At 37.8% G+C, this 23,025-nt stretch overlaps 1 protein-coding gene across 1 annotated transcript; it reads right to left on the reverse strand.

Annotated features, from left to right (window-relative positions):
• Positions 1-2,885: 2,885 nt before the first annotated feature.
• CMAS (cytidine monophosphate N-acetylneuraminic acid synthetase) lies at positions 2,886-21,221 on the reverse strand. The gene is made up of 8 exons (XM_028532293.2): positions 20,878-21,221; positions 13,694-13,836; positions 13,395-13,550; positions 10,389-10,522; positions 8,583-8,677; positions 8,032-8,203; positions 7,021-7,174; positions 2,886-3,470 (listed from the first exon to the last, which is right to left on the reverse strand). The coding sequence occupies exons 1-8, from the start codon at positions 21,135-21,137 to the stop codon at positions 3,280-3,282; spliced, it is 1,305 nt and encodes a 434-aa protein (XP_028388094.1). The 5' UTR covers positions 21,138-21,221; the 3' UTR covers positions 2,886-3,279.
• Positions 21,222-23,025: the final 1,804 nt, after the last annotated feature.

Consider the following 23,025-nt stretch of genomic DNA (forward strand, 5'->3'; position numbering starts at 1 on the left):
ACTGGGACCCTGGGTTGCATAGTCTGCCCCACTCCCCAGTTGATCCTCCTGGTTCATCTGCACGTGAATGTGGGACCGCCTGCTCCACCAGCCACCGCCCTGCCCACAACTGCTGCCTTGCGTGCCCCAGTCCTCCACCACCACCTTGTCCACCTGGATGCCCGTCTCCACCCCTCCTACTGGTCTGGGTGAGTGTTGCTTCTTTAACTCCGTGGTTGTCAGACTTCCATACAGTTCGATTTTCTGTCAGTCCTGGTTGTTCTTGTTTTCAATTTGTTGTCGTCCTTCTTTTGGTTGTGCGAGGAGGCACAGTGTGTCTACCTATGCCTCCATCTTGGCTGGAAGCCTGCATTCTCCATTTCTGTTGTTGACTTCTAGCATTTTCTTGTCTCTCTTATAGTTACCATATTTATCTGACATCTTATGTCGTGTACTTTTCCCATTACGTCTCTTTACATATTAATCATAGCTATTTAAATTGCCTGTCTGATAATTCTAACATCTGTGTCATATCTGAGTCTGTGATGATTGCTGTCTCTTCTGACTTCTATTTTTTCTTGCCTTTTTGTGTGCCTTGTAACTTTTTGTTTTTGTTGTTGTTGCTGAAGGTCAGATATGTTGCTGGGTGATAAGTACCAAGTCAAACTGGTCTTTAGTGTGAGGATTCAGTAATCTTACTGGGAGTGGGGCTGTATTTAATGTTTCTTGTACCAGAGACTTCAATCTCCCCATACCCTCCACCCCGCCCCCGGAGTGCTTTTGTGACTTTGGGACTTTCTTTTGTATTGCCCCTTAGTACAACCTTTCAGCTGTGTGTTGCTGTTCTTCTACTGGAAACATATTGGTGTGGTTCAGGGTGTGAAAAAGAAGGGGCCTGAGTTGTGCTATTTACTGGGCTTGTCTTGGGAGTATGGGAGTGTTTCCACCCCTCTGCCTGAGATCCAGCTTTCTTCCCTATGCTCCTACTGTCTGTCCTGCCTGCAACATTCACTGTCTGTTGCCTTGATGTCCTCTCCTTTCTGTTGACTGTGGAGTTTTCCCCTTTTAGGTGAGAGGAAGGCTGGTATTGGTTGGAATAGAGCAGAGTTCCCTTCTCCCAGTTGGGGTACCATGCATAATGTGTGCCTCTCTGGCTGTACATGTCTCCTCAAATTTTGGAGTGGTTGTTCACTCTCTGACCTCAGTTCTCTGATTAAGTCTGAGAAAACATTACTGAGTTTTAGTTTACCCAATTTTTCTTGTTGCGAGGAACAAGTTGGCAACTTCTAAGTTCCTTACATATAGGAGAACATATTTGTGGCTAAGATTCACCACAATTGAGAACACAGGAAGTAAGAATTACAGTGAGGACTTAACTGTCTTCTTGTACTTGTCTTTGGGTCACTGAAATGAAACAAAGACTCCAGTATAATCTATACTACGCACGATATTTTCTTTGGGAGATATTTTGGCAGGAATTTATTGAAAATGATTCATGTGGCTGTTAAAGGTAAGATCTGAGAATAGATGAATAAAGGCACTGTAAGAGAATTCCACAGAATAGCTCAAGGGACCCACAAGAATCAGCAGTAACTGGGCTGGAAATAGTAGGTTGTGTCCAGAGTATGCTTGTACTAGGGAGCATTTTACCACATTCTGTGGTCAGCATGGCGTCACTAAAAGATTTTTTAAAAGATTTTATTTCTTTTTAAAGAGAAGGGAAGGGAGGGAGAGAGGGAGAGAAACATTCATCAGCTGCCTCTCACAGATCCCTTAACCAGGGACCTGGCCCACAAACCCAGGCATGTGCCCTGACCAGGAATCAAAGCAGCAACTTTCTGGTTTGTGGGACAGTGCCCAACCCACTGAGCCACACCACTTGGGACTGAAAGATATTTTATTTTAAGGGTAACAGTAAACGTGGACAGTTAAACCTAGCAATAATATTGGATAAACTGAAAGGACACTGGGCTAGTTCTATCAAGTTCAAGATTTGGTAACCGACTAGAGAAGAAAAGGAAATATTGTGAAAGACTGTGATGTCTCAATGATGAGATCAGAATTTGAGAGGTGAAGTCCAGGAGTCTGGGTAATAACATGAGGAGTTTGAGATGCAACCAGAACTCACAGCAGATTAGATTTCAGTCATTTAATTGTGGAGTCAGCCACATGGCAGCTACAGCTGAGAAAGAATAGAGAGATGTGTCTCTGGGAAGAAGTACTGGGGTTCGAAACTTTGGGGTGCGTAAACTTAAGGGATAGGAGAAAATAGAGTCAGCACATGGAAAAGCCAGAAAGATGGGAGTAAAACCAGGACAAGTTGTTAAAAAAAATTAAGATAAATGATACTCCTTTTCTTCCAACTTCTGTCCGGCCTATTACAGGGGCAGATGCTGAACTGTACAAATCCATCCAGTCCCGACAACAGAAAACAGCTTCCAGTATAGCTAGCTGAATGGATTGCTTCTTGCCAGAGGTTTATATGAATTGTTTTTTTCACTTGAAAGAGATGCAAATGTTCCACAGGAAATGGTTAGTGATTATTAGGTTAAGTGTTCACATTTATGAGATAGTGCCCCATTCTTACAATCTAACTAGGTTTGAAAGTCATCTGTGGTGGCTAGAACATTGTGATGAGAGCCAAATTTAGGATACATAATTACCATGACCTCAGGGGTAACTGCAAATGATTTACCCAAGTCAAAATGTAACCTTTACGGCATTTCTTCTGACAACTGTACTGTGTATTTATGCTATATGTATACATGTGCAAACTATGATCAGGAGTTTTACACCTGGTATTTGGTGGTTTGTTTCTCACACTCATTGCATAGTCAGTATTCAAAGGATTTCCGGGCATGTTTGGTTTCTTCTGTAGCAACAAGGCTGTTTTCATCAAGTCTGTGAAATGTAATTTTATTAATAGAAGAGCATGTTTTATCAGATACACTGCCCCCAAATAAATAAAACATCAGCATATTAAAAGCACACGAACACAGTTTTACAGGGTACGATACAAAGTCAATTTTGGTCATGTTCTCACTTGCATTTACTAAAATTGTGAGAAAGATAGTAATCAATCTCTAAATAATTATCTTGCTTAAAGAGAAAAGTACAGCACAATTATTTCACACAAGATTCTGGAGTGATGACTTCAGAAGACCTTGCTTTAGAAGATATGAAGATATATCACAAATTGAATCACATTCTCTGTAACATTAGAACATGGAATTGTACTTGATCAAAAATAAAAGTAGCTGAAGTAGGCTGTATATTTCTTTCCCAACATTGTACTAATTTCTATTTTTGGCAGGAATTAACAACCTTTTCCATTAGCAGGAAAATGTGCTCTGCAAACTCTCGGAGGGCACCACGGCCACCATTGCACTTGCAAATGTACCCAACAGCCTTCTGGGCAGTGGAACAGGCATCGGCAGGAGCGGCGCTCAGGCCCACTTTCTTCAAGCACTCCTCATCAGACACTTCGTTTCCTATGAAGTAAAGGAAATACTGGCTGAATATTTAAAGAGACAAAGATATCCTTTCCAAACAATGCAAACAGCAATCAATAAGTAATTGTGGTAACTTTAATAACTAAAAGGACTGCATATAAGAATACTATGGATCGAGGTGTCCAACCCCCGGTCCACAGGCTGCACGTGGCCCAGGATGGCTATGAATGCAGCCCAACACGGGCCGCATAGTAAATTTAAATTTACTTAAATTTACTAAATTTAAGTAAATTTAGGATTTACTTACCATTTTTTTGCTCATCAGTTTTTGTTAGTGTTTGTGTAGTTAATGTGCAACCCAAGACAACTCTCTTTCTTTCAGTGTGGCCCAGAGATGCCAAAAGGCTAGACACCCAGACGGAACAAAAATATGTTAAAGAATTTAAAAGTATAGAGGTGGGGGGGTTCTCCCCAAGCAATTCAAAATAAACCCTTATCAGTTAAAGGAGGAGAATGGAGTATACTTTCTGCTTAACACGCACATTATAATAACTAGAAATTCTATATATAATTTATGGATTATTTAGAAGTTCAAACATATGCAAGAACCCAAGTTCTTGTAATAATTGATAACATGGAATAATTATCAATGCTTTGGATCATTTATCAATATTTTTTCTCTATTCCTTACCATCTAGTTTTTTGGAGGGGAGAAAAAAAATTCCCAGATACATTTTACTTCCAAACTCTTTGGCGTCTATCTCTAATAGACACATATATATTTTTAAAAAGTGGCATATCTTAAGTCTTTTTTAATCTGTAATAGTTCTCATTTGTAAATCAATTATTTCATTGAAAAATCACCATCACAACTGACATAACCACATTCCTTTCTTCCCTGCCTTGCTTCTTTTCAGTCCCCACCCTCGTAGTTCCCCCTTCTGTTGATAGGAGGAATTTCAGAAGTTCTCAATACCTTAGATTGGCCATTCTGAGTATAACTTATACTATGGAGCAATACTAATAAAAAAATGCTATTTAAAAGTTTATTTGTTTTACATTTATCTACTAAAATATTTTTTCTTATCTTTAAATGTACTAAAATTTAACCTGTTTTCACTGAGTGATGATGAAAATTAAGGTATTTCTTTGTATTATCAAACTAAGCTTTACTTACTGTATTTTTTGGACCATAAGACACACTTAGGTTTTAGAGAAAAATAGGGAAAAAAATTTGAAGCAAAAAAATGTGGTAAAATATTTAGTAACATAAATAACATAATATTTCACCAATGTAAATGTAAACAGAACTCAACAGCAGCATTAACAACCATTATTCCTCCCAAATTTGGAGGGGGAGTTGTGTCTTATAGTCTGAAAAATACTTATAAAAGTATCAGTATTTCTAAGGAATATACTGTTCTATATTGTATTTATATGGTCCATATAAAACACTGCTCTGATTTCTTAAATAAAAATTTGGAGTTTATTCTCTATTTTCCTGATTTTCTGACCTCTACTTTAAAATTTTCTTTTCATATTTTTAATTTTATTTCTTTTATCATTTTTTTACTGTCATTTGAATACAGTTGCCTCCATTTCCCCCCCCCCCCCCCCCACTTTCCCTCACTCCACCCACCCCCACCTCCCACCCTCAATCCTACCCCCGTTGGCTTAGTCCATGGGTTCCTCAACCATCCTTTCCCTTCTTTCCTCTGTTATCTCCCTTTTAGAGTTTCTTCTTATGTCATATAAGTAGTGCTTATCTTGGTAGAAACATTTTTTAAATAAAGGCAAAAATGTTCAAAGTTATCATAATTATCACTATTTATGGATAGACACTACGTTTTGGCGTATATAATTCTACAGTTTTACCTGTATAAGTAATACACTTATTTTTACTATACAAGTTCTGTCCTGAAAGTATTCAGCCATGTACTATGAGAAAGACACTTATCGAAGATACAAGAAACACTGTACAACAGGACAATGGTGCCTCAGTCCCTTTCAAAGTAGATACTTTGGGACCTCTCTGATTTTGTTGATTGCAGCCCCTACACATTCAACATTCTCAGGTGTTCTACTTGTTGCAGGCCTTCCAGAACATGGATCATTTTCAATAGATTCTCAATCATCTTTGAAGCATTTGTGCCACGCTTCATTTGTGCTGCACTCATTGCATCATCCCCGAAAGCCTTCAGAATCATCTGGATAGTTTCCATGGAGGAATGTTCAAGCTTAAAGCAAAATTTGATGCAGATTTGTGACTCTACTTGCTCAGTCATTTTTAATGTGAGGGCCACACAGTACACATGCTCACAATGGTGTCTACCACCCCCAGTGGCTGGTACAGTGAAGTCCTCATTGTTCATGCATGTGCATTCTAGTCCACCCTCCACGGCTGCCAGGTTACATCAATCTCACACAAACTGTTCTTGTTATGTTAATAATGGCTGAACTTTTTCTGGACATACCTCGTATATAGGCATGATATTATACATTTTATATCATTTCTGATTCTCTTTCTGATGGCCTTACAGCGTTTGACTTGTGTTTATATTATAAACCAGAAAACCAAAGCTTAGAGAACCTTGCTTAAGGTCACAGGGATAATAATAAGCAGAGCTGGGATTTGTTATATATTCTATTAGAATTGTTTTCTTCTTACAAAACCTAGATCCCTTCCTATCAAAGCGATAGTATTTTTATCCATGGAACCTCCATATGTAGTTCAAAGGCTATTTCTGAAGGCCCCAGATCATATGCTTCCAAAGCATTCTGTACTTTTTTAAAGGTCCATATTGCCCTGGTAAATATTTAATTCATACATGGTTTACAGTTATTATGTACTTTAATAACGTGCCATTATTGGTATTTAAAATACTGACATCATTAGACTGTGAGCTCAGTGAGTATTACGTCCGAGGAATCGGTTCAAAGCCTGCACATAGCAGGCATCTAATAAATATATTTGCTTAGTACTATGTGAAACACTTGTGAAATCTCATCATGTCAATGAATATACTTTAGAGCATTGTTTTTAATAGGTACATAGTATTTAATTTTATGGATATTCTATTTTTGTAGGATATGTAGATGATTTCTTTTTTTCCTCCATTATTGGCACATTTGTCCAATTTCTTTCCTGGAACTGGAATTTTAGTGTCAAAACTATGTACATTTAGTAACAGCTAAAAACATTCAGTGTACTTTTTATATATTAGAAATTGCTAAATGCTTAATTCAGACTATATCATTAATCTCTAGAACACACCAATGACAATGGACAATTTTAAGAGTTCTGGTTTATAGATATAGATATGAAGGCCTTCCGTACCAAAACTGGCCAGTCAGGGCTGTGGCCTGACTCCACAGCACGTATTGGACATCACGTTACCAGGCTACACTTGATAAATATTTCAAAGTAAACTCCAGAAAGGCTACCCCAACTTAATACTTTTTGTCAGTAATGTAAGAGAATTTCTATTTCCTGATGATAATGCTAATCCTGGGAATTTTCTTTCTTATTTTCTACTTCTTTAAAAAAGTCCTGGTTCATTTTATTATGGCTGAATGAAAAGATACCAACCAAGATATGCCACTTCTTTCCAGCACAGGCCCATCTCTTTTCTCCACTCATCTACAACTGCTAGCTTGTCTGGCACGTTGACTTCCATTTTGCAGTCCAGTTTCAAGGAAGAGAGTGTCTGCTTTGAACAGGCCCTTTCTGAGATTAACCTCACCTTAAAAAAAAAAAAAAAGGCAAAATGAGAAAATAAAGGAAACAAATCTTTCAGAATAAGATAAGACCTCGTAAAGAATACAAGTCATAACTGAGTAGTCCTTTGACCTTTTGAAGGACAAATTAAGTAAAATCAACTGTTACTTTAAAATAATAAAGCTTTAAAATATTTTATATCTAGTAGTCCCATAAAGGTGAAAGACTGTTTTTTATTGTGGAAAGGATTCTATCTACAGGTAAAAAAATACAACATACATTGTCTGAAGCCAATCTAAGATTTTCCTACAACTCAATTTATCCAAAGGGAAGTGTATAATCTGTCTCTTGTGCTGCTTAGGACACATATGTAACATTTTCAGTGAATTATGAGAATCATCTTAGGCTTCATTTTTAAAAACAAATGTTACTGTTATCGTGTTAATTGTTAACAGTTAACTATACCTAACTGTATAAAAAAGTATGTGTCTATTTAAAAAGTAAATAAAATAATATGCTATTTTGAATTAAATTTTTAATCATAAGAATAAGCTACATTTTAAGGTATCAAGATATTTGCTATTTTTCTGAACAGTGGCACCTACTTTTTATTAAATCTCTCTTGATGCAAGATCCTATAGCAACTAGATAGCACCTATTTAAAAATAATATGTTCACATTTATTAAATAAAAATAAATATTGCTTGCTGGTTGACATTTTTCTCATTTAAAAGTAAACAGTATGATAATTTTCTAGGTATGTGAAGGTTAAATATCATATTTTAATAGCCAATACTAAGAATGTGCATCTTGTTTCCCTCACATATTCCTTGACCCTGAATCATAACCTTAATAAACATTGCTATATTCAGGGGCACATACCTCAATACCACTTTTCTTTAATAAACTTATGCCAATAGCATCTTTTACATCATAAGATATTATTTCTTTTTGGTCTCCTGATACATAAATGTGGCCATTGGTGAGACATCCATCAATACTGCAAACCAAAAGTTTTATCTCCTTAAACTTCTCTTTGCCAAAATAGCCATATCTAAAAGAAACCAAATACACTTTTGAATACAAGTGCAATGCTAATCACTATTTCTCATCTGGCTAACACCAGTACACTTAATAATACATTCCCATTCAGTTATCCAAACATTACCCTTCATATTTACTTCACATACACACTTCACCTTACAGTGGAGGCTAAGTAGTGTGGTCTGGGTGGACTATGTGTTTCTCAACTTACTGAATAGGTCATCTACAGGAATATTTTATGTACATGTCTTCCTCACATGAGCACACTAATTACATGGATCCTAAGATACCTGGAGTATCACAAATCATTGTCTCTAAATACAATTAAACATATCTACTAAAAATAATGTTCGAATCTCATGCAAAGGCTATGTAAATTTTGTTTTTACCTTAATACTCTTTGTTCTGCAATAGGCCAATCAATATCCACATCTATGTCCACACTGTACTCGGCTCGCATTTCGTAGTAGGCCATTTTCCCACCCTAAACAGAGTACAAATGCCATGAGTACTGTTTTTAACATGCATTCACATATATCAAAAAGCTTCTCGTAACAGAACAATGAATTCATTTCTATAGTACTGAGAAAAACGAGTAACCCAGTACCATTAGTGACATTCAACAAATCTTTTTTTTTTTTTTTGAGGGGAAAGCTTATCTTTTTGTTTCCCATATATTCAAACCACATAAAACAAATAACCTTAACATTTCATCGACATAGTGTAAGTTCTCATTTTTGTTTGAATAGATTTCTATTTTAAGTTTGCCAAAAGTAGAAATAATACCCATCCTCCAGTATTATCACAATAGGAATTTTCTGTTCTAGTAAGTCTCTCTCATCATCATTCAAAGGCAGTATAAATGTGCTTGGAATTTGTTCCTATTTAAAAGTAGGGGCAAGATAGGGGAGAAAAACATAACTGTAGTATCTATTGTACAGAATCACCTTAGACCCGTGTGCTACCTATGGGAGTGGGGTCAAATTGTCTGGGTCATATGTGGGCAAAGGTAGGGATAGTTTCCTGATCCTGGGATAAGGGAGCAAAAGGAGAAACCTTTCCTATGATTACATTCATTTCAATATCAAGGTCAACTAGTGGAAAATTTCATTTTTCACTATTGCTAGTCTCCTCACAAGTCTACTTATGATAAGACACTTCATATTTTTCCACACTTTAGGGAAGGGTCAAACCACAGTTAGGGATGGTGGTATCTCTGTCAAATTGAATTTTCCTTAACAGTCAAACTAGTCTGTTTACAGTTTGCCTATACACTGACCAGAAGATTAGAAAAATATTTTTCCCTCAGATCATAAGTCACATGAGAATTTCTACTATAGAGAGTAGAATTCTGATTTTTCTTTTTAATGCTATTTTTTGAGTAACATAAGGATCTCAATCCAAATCCTGACAGTACCATTTACTACTTGTTTTTGCCTTGAGCCAATCACTTCATTTTTCAGAGTTGCCATTTCTTCCTCTGAAAAACTGGGTGAGGAATGTCCACTTTATTCTGTTGCTCAGCAGATTACAAGAGATACCCTATGTAGTGTTTCATATAGTTCTTGTGCATGGTAATTGCTGAATAAATAACAGCTCTAACTAAAATGAAAAAAAAAAAAAAACAGTGTCTGATGTAACCATGTAGGCTCTAAAGATGAGAGACAGCCAACTTCCTTATTTTAAGATAAGAGCAAAAATGGATAAAACAATATATGCAATGTTACATAGGGATAGAGACAAAACTATAATTAGTTTTCATGATGTTGAGGTTGGTGCTGTTTTATCTTTACTATACTGTTTTTGTTTTGCTTTTTCTTCTTCTTTTTCTAAATAAAGCAATAGAAGCTATTCAACTGTACAACCACAACTTGACAGTAACATAACTGTAACAGAGTTTTGAATGGAATAATATGACTACCAGGACACTAGTAGAACATTCAACTCTTGATTGATTCATTTCTTATCTTAATGTTACAGTTGTAGCAGAATTCCTTGCATATTTACTGAATGGATTCCAAAGACCAGTTTGGGTGAGCCTGTAGGATAAATGCCTCAGATAATAAATCTTGTCAGTAGTGCCTTTCCTCTAAGGGTTGACATTTTCCATTATGAACTGTGTCATACGTCTTTCCTAAAATTCAAAGTATACACACAAAAGGGTCTAAAGGTTTTTGCAAAATGAAGACACAAACCTGTAAGTAACCCATCTCTATCAAATGTCGTTTAGCAAAATAAAATGAGCCATTTTCGTATAATTCTCCATCCCAATCTTGTCGACGAGGTCGTTTAGCTGGATTCAAATTCAGAGGTTCAGTCACTTCACGAACTAAAAGCAAAAAGCTATAGTAAGTCCACACTGCTTTGGATACTACAAGTGTTCATTTAGCATAAAAATAAACTCAAAATATAGAATATTTCTGTATCTGGATAAATAAAAGGATCTTAACAAAATCTCTACTAATTCTGATGACTTATCCTTGTTTTCTAATAATAATAACAATAATAATAGAAAATAAAGTCTTTCATAGAGCAATTCTGCATAATAGGATTTTAAGGTACTTATGTAAGTATAATGCTTTGGGAGGACATCAAGGCAAACTTCGAGTACAACAGATTCAAAAAACCTGAATTATTATAAAATACTCATATTCAATATCTGAACCCTTTAAATTATTTCTCATTATTTGTTTCTATAGAAACACAATGTATGTATTACTTATCTCACATGGTTTAGAAATGACTTTATGGAATTATTACAGAAAAGTGAAAATTTCACCATTAAATTACTGAAACTATTAGTGACAGAAATGCTTACATGTTATGTATTCTTACTAGTGGTTAAAAAAGATGTTAACCATACTAATGTTTATTTATTATTAATCTTAGTAATGAAGGCTCAGCAATATCAACATTAATTATAATATGATATAATAAATGATGCCCTCATTACTGGCATATAGGGATTCCCTTGTCTTTCACCTAAATTGTGTTTGTGGGTGTATATGGGTACGTATGCACTTGCGTTGTGTGTGTGTTTAACAGCTGGTAATTCTTCAGAACCTTTCTTCACTTCCGGTTGTTACTTCTCTATACAAAAAGTATGTAGTGGTAGAAACAACCTCTACATACTTCCCTAACTAAACCATCCTCTGCTCAACGCCACGCCAATGTTTGATACAGTCAGGAAAACACTCAGCATACATCTATGGAATACGTGGTATAGTTTTACAGGAGCTGGATCACAGCAGTGAACATAATTCTCCTCTCCTGGAGTGTGCAATCTAGTGGTGGACAGAGACAATAAGCAAATATGCGTAAACTAGATAATTCAAGTGGTACTTTGAAAAACAGGAAAGAGGGATAAGTCCTTCCTATGTGATTAAGGATCAGTGGCTGAATTCTCACTAGGGATATTTGCTTAGTTTGAGGAAGATGTAAGAGAAAGATCAAGCTTGGTTTAAGCAGTGAGACTCTGCTGGAATAAGGAGAAACGAGAAGAATTTTTAATGGCCTTATGGACTACAGTCACAGAATGTCATTTGTAGGAACCTCAAACACAAAGCCAGTTCTTCCCACCCTGTGATTCTCCTGATAGAACTTCACTGCATGTGCGGTGGCACAGGAAGCTGGGAATCAGCGGGAAGGCAAGGAGAGATCATTACAGTTTCATAGTGCTTCGATCCCATTGTCCTGTTAGCAGAGGGGTATCATCCATACATACAAGGTGCCTGACAGACACCTGCAGTAGTAGGTGAATGGAAATTATAGCTGTAACCCAGCCCAACTCCTAATTAGATCAAAGTGATTAGCACCTTATCCTGTCAGCCCTATAGAAATATACTCCAGTCTGTATGGAATATGATAAAATATGATAAAGAAACAGAGACACATGATATTGGATATGCAATTAAAGATTTTCAAATAACTATCATGAACATCTCGAAGACATTAGAGAAAAAGATTTTTTTTTAAAGAATGAAAAGATGTAGCATTTTAAGAGAGAATGGAATCTCTAAAAAATAACCTAAAGGTATATTCTATCTACAATGGAAAAACACGGTATCTGAAATAGTTCACCAGATAGAATATGCAGTGCACTGGACAAGTCAGAAGAAAGGACCAATGAACTCAAATGTAAATCATCAGAAATCACTTAAAATGAAGCACAAAAAGAAAAATAAGTAAATAAATAAACAACAAATAATCAATACAGAACAAATCGTGAGAGACATTTGGACACCATAAAATTGTTTAAAACCCATTAAGTGGGAGTCCCAGAAAGAGAGGAGGGTGAAAATGTGGCAGAAGAAATATTTAAAAAGAATTTTTGAAAACTGATGACAGATTACCAACCTACAGATATAGAAAGTTCAGAGAACTCCCAAAAGATGAACACAAAGAAAAAGCACATTAGTACAACTAAAGATAAAATCTTAAAAGTAGCCTGAGGAAAATCCTATTCAGAGAAATAATGGTAGGAATTACAGTTGATTTCTTATAAGGAACAACAGATGGTGGTACAAGATAATGGAATAACATGTTAAAGATACACCTTGAAAAGAATAACATTTAAGTTACACATATGTTAGAGATAATTAGGCCAGCTTTCTGCACTCAACAAATGTGAAGGCACCTAACAGAGACCACAATGCCTTTCCTGAAGTATATTACATTTATCTATTTGTTGGTGATTCTATTCATATTAAATATTTTGCTAGTTTATCTGGCTAGAAATTCGGCTCTAGCTAAACCCTATGGACCTCTTCTTACATAAAGAGTTACATATTTTGGGAAGTAATTGCACAATTCATTCTTGAGGTCCTCTGAAACTTTTTGGTGCTCTCTATTCCCACAATTCTATATGACTTATATGGAATTTGTCAAACATGTCTAGAAAAAACATAAAGGTATTTGATCTAGAAAAATTATAAAGTCAGTATCAAAAGGCACATAAAGGGTTAAAATGTCTCTGTAAAAAGGAAAGCAAAGACTCAATTTGGGCTCACTGTTTTGCCTCAATAATTACAAGATTCAGAACTGATTAGAAATGTCATTACCTACTACAGTTAAGAATCACACGTTCTCTTTTACTGCTCCCTTGTTACTCTCCTTCCTCCTAAAGAACAGCTGTGTATGAAAAACTAATAGACTGATTCTCCATAAAATGAGCTAAAATAAAGACTGATGAAACAGATTACCTCCTTTCTGAATTTCACTCCATCGAAACTGATGGCGTCTCACAACAGAGAAAACAGAATCATATCCTTCTTCTCGAATCATTTCTGCAACTTTCTGAAGGTCAGCAGGATGTAAACATGGAGAAGTAGCTTGAATATTTCCTACGATGTCAACCTCTTAAAAAAACAAATTAAAAGGACATCAGAATAAAGTTCTTTGTGAGCCAGAAATCTTAAATGCAAATGTTAAAGCAAGTATTGGGAAATGATAAGGAAGTTGGAAATTACATAATATTTTGAATAAACGATTAAACTCATACCATTGTGAAAATTAAGAAATTCTACGATGGCATCTAATGAGGTAGAGCTGTCTTTTGAAACTTCAGAACTTCTTCGATGCACTTGTGCACCAAATTGTTTGGCCACATTCTCAATTTCATCGTGATCCGTTGAAACCCACACACTGTATAGGTATTAAAAATATATAAATAATGCCAAGTCACTAAAAGAAATCATTAAAAATAAAAAGGTGCTCTAAAACCCCAAAATACAGCTTATGTAATGTTAAAATAGTTTTTGTACCATCAAAATAATGTTAGAGATCCAAAGTACAGTCATACCTCAATACTCATCAGCTTCAGAACCTGTCAAATCCTGAACTCATCACGTTGGATGAGAAACACATGTTTCAGCACTGGCACTTGCCTGGGACTTGTCCCACTTGCTAGAATTTTTCTGAGTCATGATGCCACCCCGCTAAAGAAAATGCTTGATTGTTCTGTACTCGTTGGTATTGACACTTGTCAATACAAGTGTTCCGGAAGGAATTAACGATGAGTACTGAGGTACCACTGTACTATAAAATTTCAAAATTATAAAGTATTTTGAATATAAGCAATATTTTAAAATATCTGAATAAAATATCGTGAATATGTTTAAATTTACATACAGAAGTAATTATACTACATATAACATATATTGTTATTCCTATAAATATTATTGATGTGGCTCCAGGTATAATTTCATAAAACTGGAAAGATACTTGGTATTTTTAAGGCCACTGGTATATTAAGCAAAATAGTAGCTCTAGAAGTTCAAATAAAAAAAAAATAAAAATACTTTGCTTCTTATTCCTCATCCAAATTTAAAATATTTTATAAAGTATTCTAATATACTTGTTTAAAAAAAAGTGGACTTGGCTTTGCCAAACCATGAAGCTGAAAGTTTTAAACTTAGAAGAAGCTAAATGATAAGTCTGGGCCCCAAAATAACAGAAAGGTGCAACTCTCTTCGCCAAATTAATAATGGGTATATAAATATTTGAACACAATCAAGTGGGTTACAGCCCATTGATAACAATTAGAACATGACCTGATTGTCTCAGGAGATTTTAGCTTAACAGATCTATTAACCTCAGCTAACAGAGCTGCCCATTTAGACTAAAATGAATGATGACTAAAAAAAAAAAAATGCCATTATGGAGAGGTGCACCAGTCTCTATTGAAAAGTTTCGGGGACCTTTACAAATTCCCACTGCTAGAAATGGAAGATGTGAATATTACTCTAGCCATAATGTTTTAACAGTGTACTACACAAAGATAATTTAATGACTTATAGTCTTTGGCATATGCATGTACTTTTTTTTAGCCTCTTCATTCAGTATTCTCTGAAGAGGAATTACAAGTGTCAAATGTCTCCACTCAGTTGCCAAGAATGAAAAGAAAGTAACTAAAGAAATTTTTCTGTCATCTCTTTATTTCATTTATTAATTTGATTTATGCCCTTTAATATTTGCAGAAGGAGGATTTAAATCTAGAAATGAAATCAATTAATCTCCCCTCCCCCATTTTTTTCTAAGGAACCCTAGTAAATAAAATGAGTCACTGGCTAGAGGTCAGATGTCTCATATCTACTTATGTCACTCTGACCCTGTCTTCTTCCATCTTGAAATCTGAAATAACTTGAGGATAGATTTTCTGATAGGTAAATGTCACAGTCAAAGGTATATAACAAAGTAAAGTACCATTGAAAATCTAGTGAATTTTTTAAACAGAGAAAGCGAGGGAGGGCAGTAAAATAAGAGAACATAGTTAAAAGTGAACACTGAAAACAAAAATATGGGTCTTTTGACACATAATTTACATCATTAAATAAATTGCTGAAGCCATTTATTTTATTGTCCTGATCTTTACTGTATGAAAATTCAACACCACAGGATTCAGTGAACTTTCTGAAATGCTTAAAAGATAAGTTAAATAAAATAGAGGTTTTTGGAAAAGGTTTGTTTGCTTGTTTTTCTTCTTTACTGCCTTTTATCATTCATTCATTCCTTCACTCATGAAATGTTTATTTAGTCCTATTCTGTCTCAGGCACTGGGCACTATCCTGAACACTGGGGATCTACAGACCTTGAGAACAGGCCACGTTGTTCAGCCCTACAATACTGTGTTGGCCAGCACAGTACTCTAATTCCCTTGAAGCCATTGAGGAAGAGAAGTAAGGAAGCAACAACTAACCTTTCTGTAATTCTTTACCTTTCACAAAGCATTTTTATAGTGCTTGCCGTGTAACAGGTGCTAATACATATTTGTTGAATGATGCAGGAAATGGTTGAGAGTATGGACTCTATAGGAAGGGTCACACTACACACTAGCTATATGACTACACAAAATCCATAATCTCTCAAAGCCTCAATTTTCAGTAAAATGGAGGTGATAACAGTAATTACCTCTGATGGATGTTATGAGGATTAACTATAAACCACAACACAGAATGAACATTAAAAAAATGTTGGCTGTTCAAAATAATAAAATAAAAACGTTAATAAAAAAACACCTACACAGTCTTATTTAATCCTCATACTGACTCTGTTTAAAGTTCTGTTTTCAGACCATCGAAGGTCCAATTGTCTAATTTGTATGTATTACATAAGGCAATGACACTGGGAATGTAAAAAATAGCATCCAATTTGTACACTTAAAATCCAATGATCATTATCTATTATTAAAGGGTCCAAGTAAATAGACAATCTTCCTGTGGTTTAGGGGAATCAGATGAGGAAGAGCAAAAGAGAAAGAATGAGCAAGTGAACAAACAGGCCACATAAAATTTACAATCAAGTTTAGAGTAAATGTCAAAGTCTAAATGCCAGTGGCTTTAGCCTCGCATGAAGTCATACTGCCTCTAACAGGATAAACAGGAATATCAACCACGATGCCTATGAAAGTTATTTCAAATCATGCGCAGCCATTTTAAAGATAACACAGGCCTTTTGTTAGTCATAAGTCCACACCCTAGAAACGCTTATTTTTCACATGTTAGGCAACCGTTAAAAAAATTAATTTGTTCTGAGCTTTACTTATACAGAACTGAACCACTGTAGAAAACCAAGCTTTTACAAACTCAGCTCTAACAAAACACAAACCAGTCAGATTTTCTTCAGTTCCTCCCTGGGGTAAATATTTGTTGAACAAAGAAAGTAGATAGAGGCAGGAAGGCTGCTCCAAACTCTAACTGCAGCTTCAGAATAAGTCAATTAAATTCAAGCCAGCACATTTTAATTGAGGTTCTGATATAAAAAAGCACACCAAAGTGAGTAAGGGAGTAGCTTCTCATCAGCTTTTCACTTAGTAGAGCGAGGGTCATCCCAGGCCAAATCTGGCTCCAAAGAATGTTAGCATTAAAAAAGCTTTGAAGATAATTACTACTTTCCCATTTTACCAGTAACACAACTGGCCCATGGAAGAGATGAAGAATGTAAAAACCTTCAATACAAGGGGGCAATGTCAAGGATAGATCTTCGTGCTATATGCCAGGCACTAATTTAATGGTTGTATACACTTTATCTCACTTAATTCCTTCAGCGAGCCTATGAGACAGACACAAATCCATTCTCAAGATGGATGCAGAGGCTCAAAGAAACTGATTTTCCCAAATTTGCACATAATACATCCACACACTTTGACTCCAGGGTCTATGGTCTTGCCTCCCAGCATAGTGCATGCATTAAGCAAAGAACAACACTGCTACATATGGGGAAATAAAGGCACAATTAGTTTCCACAGAGGGGACTAGCAAAAGCTTCCTGGAGGAAGTAGTGCTGGTCCTTTCTAGTAACTTTTGAGTGAAACTTTCCAGATCCCTAGAAAGGATGCCTGATAGCAAGCAGCTGTGTGACTCACAGAGTAAAATCACAGTAACAGATATCTTACGTTAGAAAAGGGAGTTGGAAAGATTATACTCTTTTTACGAGTAAGGGATATGCTAATTTTATTACTTCTAAGTACTATTATTGGCACAGTGACAGGTACCATAGGTGGCTCAAAGTATAAAACATTAAGGAGTTTATACTCTAGTCTAGATGTATTAAATAAAACTGGCACAGAAAAAGTTTCTACAGTGCTCCAGTCATTTATTCTTTCAGGGAATTTCAAACAAATGCATTCAATAAATGAAGACAGGAAAATAATTGTTTAATACACTCGCGTATACATGTCTTTTCCAATAATTTCATAGCAAAATCCCCAACGTCTGCCTCAATGGCTGTTTATTGGGTTTTGATTTATAGCATCTATTCCCCCTTTTGGTAACTGCACTCCAATTTTTCTCTTGATTAACCCTCTGTGTCTTTGTGCCAGGGCCGCTTCATTATTGGCTCCAGGAGTGGAAGAGGGGGCTAAATTATACCAAGACAAGCACTATGTTTTCACAGTCACAGTGACTGGTTCAAGGATGAGCAGGGAACCCAGTGAGACCTAATGAGACTTTAAGTTGCAAAAAGGAAAGTTCTTTTTGACTAGACTGAAACCTGGCATAATATGAGGAATACTGTCAAGGACAAAGCCAGACACTAGTTATAGCAGCAAGGTCTGGTTTTATTCATTCATTAACTATTGCAATAGGGAACATAATCCAGCATGAACTGAATTTAAATTCCCCCAAACAAGGCTGGGGTATGCTAAGGGAAAGGCACTGTGGGGTATTAAAGGGGGTCACTTCATGTAACTAGGCCATTCTGGGTTTGTTAACTGGTGCTTAGCCAGAGGAGATGCAAACATCTAACTTGATGACAGGAGACAAGGTGCAAGCTGAAGCAAGGCACCTGTATCCTCCCTAGAGACTGGGGACTGAGTGAGTTATCTCCCCAGAACGTTTGAATTTCAAAGAGATGGCTGTCAGATCCTTGAGGACCAGTAAATTTAGGTCTCAAAGGGCAGCAAAGAGATTTATAATTGCAAACTTTTGTTTTATTTATTTTTATAGAGGGGAAGGGGAGGAGAAAGAGAGGAAAGAAACATTAATGTGTGGTTGCCTCTCCTGCACCCCCTATGGGGGACCTGGCCTGCAACCCAGGCATGTGCCCTGACTGGGAATCGAACCAGCGACCCTGTGGCTCACAGCCTGACACTCAATCCACTGAGCTACTCTAGCCAGGACAACAAACTTTCTAAAGAAACTGCTGTAAGAGGGGATTCAGGAGCTATATGTTGAAAGAAAAGTTCTCCTGGCAGAATTGAGCATTCTCAGGCAAGCATTTTTAAGTGGGACTGGGATCATCCTAGGAACATAGACAGGCTGCTAGAAACCATGCTGGCATCTGGTTGAGGACAGAGGTTTGGACAGAGTTGTTATGTGTATGGGAAGTTCTGCAGTTCTCAACACAACCACTCTGATACCCTAAAGGAAGAGACTATATAGAAAAACCAAGAAACAGAGGATCCTGGTGACAGAGTGTACCATTACCTTACTTTAATTTTAAAATATTTATTACCACCTGATAAATGTACCTTAATTTGTTTGCACATTGTCAGTCTCTCCCTATTATAATGCAAACTCCATGAGGCTAGGGACTGGCCCTATTGCCCGTCGTAAAGTAGGTTGTCAGTAAATACAGGGGTTGGCCAAAGTAGATTTACAGTTGTTCATATGGAAAGTAATACAATACAATAATTAATAAATTATAATACAAGAATAAACTGTGTTTTGCATACTCAACAACTGTCAACTTACTTTTGTCCACCCCTGTATTTGCTGAATGAATGAATCATTTTTTGCCCTTGAATATCATGGTACTTCAAACAAGCCTTACTGGTTGTTTTGGTGAGCCAGTTTGAAAGGTATGCAACATACCTCTTGTTGCATACTTCATGTATGCAACAAAAAGTTGGAAATGAGTTTTACTCTCAACCTGTAATTTTAATTTCTAGTTCATTTCACAAAAACAGAATTTTACTACATCACTGCAGTCTGGATGCACCTTCTGAATCCTTATTTTTCAGTGTGTACCCTTTGTAAGGAGGTAAAAACTTTCGAAAGTCTGTAGGCTTCACGGGAAAGAACCACATCATATTCACCCTGGTATTATCCCCTTGGATGAATATTGCAGGGATTAGGGCTCAGTAAATGTTTACTGAATTGAACTATACCCCCAAGTCTTTCCCTATCTGTCCTCTGCACACTTCCTATTACATTAGTGTTATCTTCTGCGGGCCAGCTCCTATTTACCTCACTCCACCCAGGCTTCCTTTGGATAAAAAAAAAATAAATTAGTAACTGTACACTTTTTGGTACCTCCTTTTTAAACAAGGCTGGGTAAATGAAAATCACATATATAAATGTGGGTAATTAATATGCTTCAGAAACAGCCATCTCTTTAAAAACCAAAACTGGTACATCAAACGTTAAAATAAACAATTTGCTCCCCACAATAACAAATTCAAATATAATTAGGTTGAAGTTACTAGGTGTAAACTCATTCTTGGCACAGAATTATACCTCCCATTTTTTATGAATGACATCAGCTTGTAACTCCCAACCATTATGGCATCTGGCAATGTCTCTATATGATGCCGTCCTCAGGGCAGCCAAGGTTCCAAAGGCATAATAAAACCATTTACGAGCTTATGAAACAGCCAACTGTACGCTTTCCCACTGTCTCTTCCCTACGTACAAATGTAGGGAGCCCTAGATTGTGCTGACTCACAGGCAGACAGCAGTTGAGTATTTATCAAAGGTCAGGAAAGGATCTCCAAGCCGAGCTTAAAATGAGAAGTCCTTTACATTTACACCCCACCATTAATGAACCTGATGCCTCCCTAATGGCAGCACCAAGTGGTCATCAGACGCTGAGCAGCAGTGGATCCCCAATGGCCTGTCTACAGAGTTCACATATTATGGAAGTCATTTCACAAGAGTGGCCTCCTTCACCCAGTGCGGTCAACAAGAGCGAGCGGCGGAAGACGGTTAAGAGAAAATTTCCGCCTTTAAGGGTCGCATTCTCAAGGGCGGGGACAGGAACTGTCCCAGGTCATGACCATCAGCAGCTACAGAACAAGGAATAAACGGGAGCCCGATCCCCCTGAGCTCTCAGCGGGGGCCCAGACACGCCGGATCTTGCACACCCCTTCCAGCAGCGATTGCCCCCCGGATCCCCAGCATCGCCCGTGGCCGGCTCCCACTCCGGACCCCCGCCCAGGCCGCGCTGCCCACTCCAGTACATGCGCACCTCTGGAAGACCCCCGAGTCCAGAGCCGCACGCAGGACCCAGCCAATGAGCGGGACCCCCGCCAGGTGCTTAATGTTCTTCAGGGGAATGCCCTTGCTGCCGCCCCGGGCCAGAATCAGGGCTGCCATGTGCGGGGGCTTCTCCACACCTCGGCCCTGGCCGCCGCGGGAATTGCGCTGCAGCTTCGGCGGCCGGCCCCGGGACGGCCGCCCCCGCGGGTTGGAAACGGAGGTGGCGGCCCCCTTCTCCATCGAGTCCATCTTCCTCCCACGCCTTCTCCCCAGCTTCTCCACATCCGGGATCTCGTCTCTCGCCACCTCAGCTCGGCGCTGCCGGATCACCCCGCCTCACCGCTTGCCGGGTGGCTGCTCCTGGCCTCTCCCCCACCCGACCCGCCCCATCCAGCCCCGCCCTCTTCGCGGAGCACGCTGGGAATTGTAGTCCCGGGCTTCCTCTCCAGGGTCTCTTAGCAGGTTCTCCAAACCCAAGCCTAGCAGTGAGAATCCAGAGATGACTGGAAGTATATAGTTCGGGGGCTGGGGGTGAGGGGGATGATATTGTTCGGAAATTTCTAAAATAGTGTAGATTATTGACCTTTTGCTAGAGAATTTACTCACGTAATAATTGTAGTGGGTTTCCTGCAGCATACCCTGATGCACCGTAACACGAATCAATTTTATATTTAAAAATTGTATTTTCAATATGTATCTTTCAGCCATGTTCCCGACACTCATTACTTCCAAGAGATTATCTCATTTGAATGTCCTGCAGTCACCTTCAACACAACATTCTAAAAACTCAGCTCTCCCTATGGGCTCAAAATGCTTCTGCCTCTATACTTTCTATCAACTTCACCAGCCACCTAAGGACAAAAACCTGGAAACAAACCTGAATATTCCTTTTAGTGTAGCAAACACCTATTCTAGTTATTTTCATGTGTTTGTTTAGCTTCGGGTTTCTGTTTAAAGTTCTTTGGTTTTTCCGCCAAAATTCTTTCCTTTTAGGAGGTGTTACTTGTCTTATCTGGTATTACTTGTCTTACTTGGCTTCCTTTCACTCACATCCTGTCCATTGTGATGGAGGTGTGTGACCCAAGCTAGTCAATCTAAGTACCTCATCTTCCTGAACACAGCTGTGGTCTAGGGACAGGCCTATGATCAAGCAGAACCCATTGGAGTCCTTCCCAGAGACCCCCCCCCCCCCGGGGAAAAGAAAAAAATCTTTCTCTTGATGAGTTTCTGGGTACTAAAGGGCACATAAACCTGAATCCTTAGAGCAGGATAAGGTATGGGGGTAGGGGAGTTTCTGTTGTGAAATGGATTGGGAGACTGATTTTCACACCAAAGAAATCAGGGCCAAGATACACAGAGAGAAAAGAGAAAGAGCTCTGATGGCATCATGTAAACATTCCGATCCAGTTCAGAGGTTCAAAGACATGTACACACACACACACACACACACACCCTGCTGTTTTTTATAGATTTTGGGGAAGGCACCATTGACCTAACAACAGGCATTTTGCTTTTCACCACTTTTGCAAGCTTGCATCTGGAAGTAGAGAATTTCCTTGTCTGTTCTACATGGAGGCTAATACATCCAGAAGGAATGGAAAGTGGTGGTATTGCTGTCCCTTCTCAAGGAGAGTAAAAAGATGTTTGTGCTTCTTGGGTCTTGGCCTTTTGTGAAAGATATGGAATAAGCCTGTAGTGTTTTGAGTCCTAGGACAAGCACTGGAAACTTTAGATCTTTTTGCTTGTGAAGTAGCTGATGGCCCTGCCCTTCCTGGCGGTGGCTCTAGGAGAAAAAGCTGTGCTCTTCTTGGATATGGGGAAGGATGGCTCTGGACAAATATCAGTGCAGTGCCTGAAGAAGGGGCCAGACTCCAAGAGCCAGCCCAAGACTACAGCGCAAGTGGTCAGTTTGCCCATACACTGGCTCTTTGAATAGGACCTTTGTAGTTACTGTGCTTCAGAAACACCAACACTGATTTTTTTGGCAACTATGTGAGAAAGATACCTGCTTCTTACCTACCAAAAACTCTTTTCTTCTCTCCACCCAAATAACAATCTTAGTTCCCACTAATAATAAAGTTACCATTCTCCACAGTAATTCCCTAGAAGCTCATAAAAGCTAATGGGCCACCAAAAC

This window comes from Phyllostomus discolor, chromosome 2 (genome assembly GCF_004126475.2).
Source record: "Phyllostomus discolor isolate MPI-MPIP mPhyDis1 chromosome 2, mPhyDis1.pri.v3, whole genome shotgun sequence".
In the NCBI taxonomy this organism is placed as follows: domain Eukaryota; kingdom Metazoa; phylum Chordata; class Mammalia; order Chiroptera; family Phyllostomidae; genus Phyllostomus; species Phyllostomus discolor.